General features: G+C 37.9%; 1 protein-coding gene across 1 annotated transcript; it reads left to right on the top strand.

Moving 5' to 3' along the window:
* The first annotated feature begins 1,817 nt into the window (after nucleotides 1-1,817).
* LOC133651559 (threonine--tRNA ligase 1, cytoplasmic-like) lies at nucleotides 1,818-2,391 on the top strand. Its single transcript, XM_062049529.1, has 2 exons — nucleotides 1,818-1,953; nucleotides 2,028-2,391. The coding sequence occupies exons 1-2, from the start codon at nucleotides 1,869-1,871 to the stop codon at nucleotides 2,174-2,176; spliced, it is 234 nt and encodes a 77-aa protein (XP_061905513.1). The 5' UTR covers nucleotides 1,818-1,868; the 3' UTR covers nucleotides 2,177-2,391.
* The last annotated feature ends 176 nt before the right edge of the window (nucleotides 2,392-2,567 follow it).

Raw genomic sequence — 2,567 nt, 5'->3', positions numbered from 1 at the left:
CACTATAATAATTCTGCCCACGTTAATCAACATTAAACTGCCTCAAGTTGTTGCTCAGATTAAATAAAATGACAAAACTTTTCTTCTACATATAAAAAGTGCAACATTAAGCAGTTTCAAGTCAACTCATCATGCTTAATTTATTACAGCATTTGGGAAGCCTGTAGTTGATTTTTATTATGTAAATGTTATATTTTTATCAACATGTGATAGCAGGGACCCTGCCATTCAAAAATAGGCTGCTGCATTTCTAATGATTAATGTAACTATAGCTGAAAAAAATAGTACAATAGCAATAGGAGAGACTATTCATCCCTGAACACCATGGAGTTCATGTAGGCTTAATGATGCACTTACATTATTATATCAACTATCAGAGACAGAAACTCTTCATTTAACATAATGTCCTGCTTCAACATAGCTCAATCAACACAGAAAAAGGTAAAGTGAAATAACAGACAGACAGGGCTTTGCTGTCCGTAACACACACATGCACACACACACACACGCACACACCGCAAAATGAGCTAACGTTACGCTAAAAGCGAATTAGCCTTCACCTCAAGCCAGGACTGCGAGTGAGCTGAGTTGCCGTTTAGGTTTCTAGAACGTCAACGGGCTCATAGTGATGTTACTAGTAGTTGATTGGGAGGTGTTTATTATAATTTGGGGAGAGTCTGCTGCCTGATGCTTACCTGCTAAACGCTAAGCACGGACTACATGCGCTCTGAATACGCACTGCTGATTGGCTGTTACCGCTCTGTTTGTAACCAATCAGATGGTTGTGTGGGTGGGACAATGCTGGATGCTGTGTAGAGTACTGACAGAGACAGAGGCAGAAGGAAGCGTAGGCGGCTACTTAATGTGTTTGTGTGGAAACTCGTTCGGTACACCTCCAAACCGAACCGAAACCCCCGTACCAAAACGGTTCAATACAAATACACGTACCGTTACACCCCTAGTATATACTGTATGCATATATTATATGTATGTATATATGCATATATTATATACATATATTTATATACATGTAATTATTCATTAAAAATCTATTACAAATGTTTTCTAGGCCATCTCCACTTGCTCGCTTCAAATACACCGACGTCATGTCAGCAGCCAAAAGTATATTTTGTAACCTGTAACCTGTTTTGTTAATTTTTTACACCAAATAATATATCACAAGAATTGTGTTGAATCATATCGTCATCCCAAGAATCGGAATTAAATCATGAATTGTGCAATTCACATCTATAGTAAATACCGTAGTTGTTTGTAGTAAATTCTCTTGTACTCTTTTCACACATTGGTCATCTAAAAGTCACTTTTTCTAAAGGCATGTTACAATTGTGCAGTTTTAGGGTCCAAGCACCCAGTAAATTCATTTCAATGGTAGACAATGATTAGAGACTCAAGTACTTTGAGTTACAAGCTGGCTCATGCAACATAACAATTGTTTTATTTTAATAAGTCTAGACAATATTGCAAAACATCCACTTCACCAAAAGCGAACACAATCAGTGAATATAATCTTCATTAATTCATTATTAAATGAGTATTTAACAGAAATACTGCTGTTTTAGGGCTCCACTGAAAAAAACAAATCAAAAATTGTCTATATGACAGGAGTCTTCATAGAAATCTACTTAAAATCATTTCAAACAAATATGTTTTGCACTTTGCTGCTGTGAAAAACTGCTGACAGGGACAAAAGTGGAATAGCAAATCAAAGATCATGTATTAGGTTTGCCCTCACAGTCAAAGTGCATGACTGCCCCCAAGTGGAGCAGACACCAAACATCTGGTCGTGTGTGTGTGTGTGTGTGTGTGTGTGCGTGCAGGTCCAACAAGAGTTCCACACCAGAGGCTTCATGAGTGACGTGGATCTAGACCCAGGATGTACTCTGAACAAGAAGATTCGAAACGCACAGTTGGCTCAGTACAACTTCATCCTGGGTGAGTGTTTTCATCATCATCATCATCATCATATGGAGTGCTGCTAACGTGGTGCTGCTCATGCACACACACAGTGGTGGGGGAGAAGGAGAAGAGCAGCAACACAGTCAATGTGCGCACGCGTGACAACAAAGTGCACGGTGAGCGCAGCGTGGATGAGTGCATCCAACGCCTCAAAGAGCTCAAGTCATCCAAGAGTCGCAACGCTGAGGAAGACTTCTGAGTTTTTTACTCCAAACAACGAGCAATCAATTTATCAAAGTTTTTTAAAATTATTATTGTTAAGAGGTCACATTGGTGAATGTTGTTCTTTTTTGTGGACATCATTGAAATAGTCATGGGACTCGGTGCTTCGCTTCCTATTAGGTAATTTGTTTTCAGGCTTTCAGGGAATTGTACCAGAGTTGCATTTATCTTGATTAAACACATCCATTCTTAGTGGCTTTACATGAGTTCACTCTTAAGGGACACATCTTTTATGTACACACAATATATTTACATGGGTATAAAACTAAAGTGCTGCTAAAAAATGAATTCACATCTGAATCGCGAGTCATAATTTAGTATATATATATATACATATATATATATATATATATACATATATATATATA

The sequence above is a fragment of the Entelurus aequoreus genome, linkage group LG06, assembly GCF_033978785.1.
Source record: "Entelurus aequoreus isolate RoL-2023_Sb linkage group LG06, RoL_Eaeq_v1.1, whole genome shotgun sequence".
Classification (NCBI taxonomy): Eukaryota; Metazoa; Chordata; class Actinopteri; order Syngnathiformes; family Syngnathidae; genus Entelurus; species Entelurus aequoreus.
This window is presented reverse-complemented; position numbering and strand designations above follow the sequence as displayed.

What these genes read in the sequence shown, in the direction of transcription:
- LOC133651559 (XM_062049529.1), top strand. Translation starts at nt 1,869, where the DNA reads ATGAGTGACGTGGATCTAGACCCAGGATGTACTCTGAACAAGAAGATT. An exon ending in TCAGTACAACTTCATCCTGG is followed by an intron (nt 1,954 to 2,027) that starts GTGAGTGTTTTC and finishes GCACACACACAG; the next exon opens with TGGTGGGGGAGAAGGAGAAG.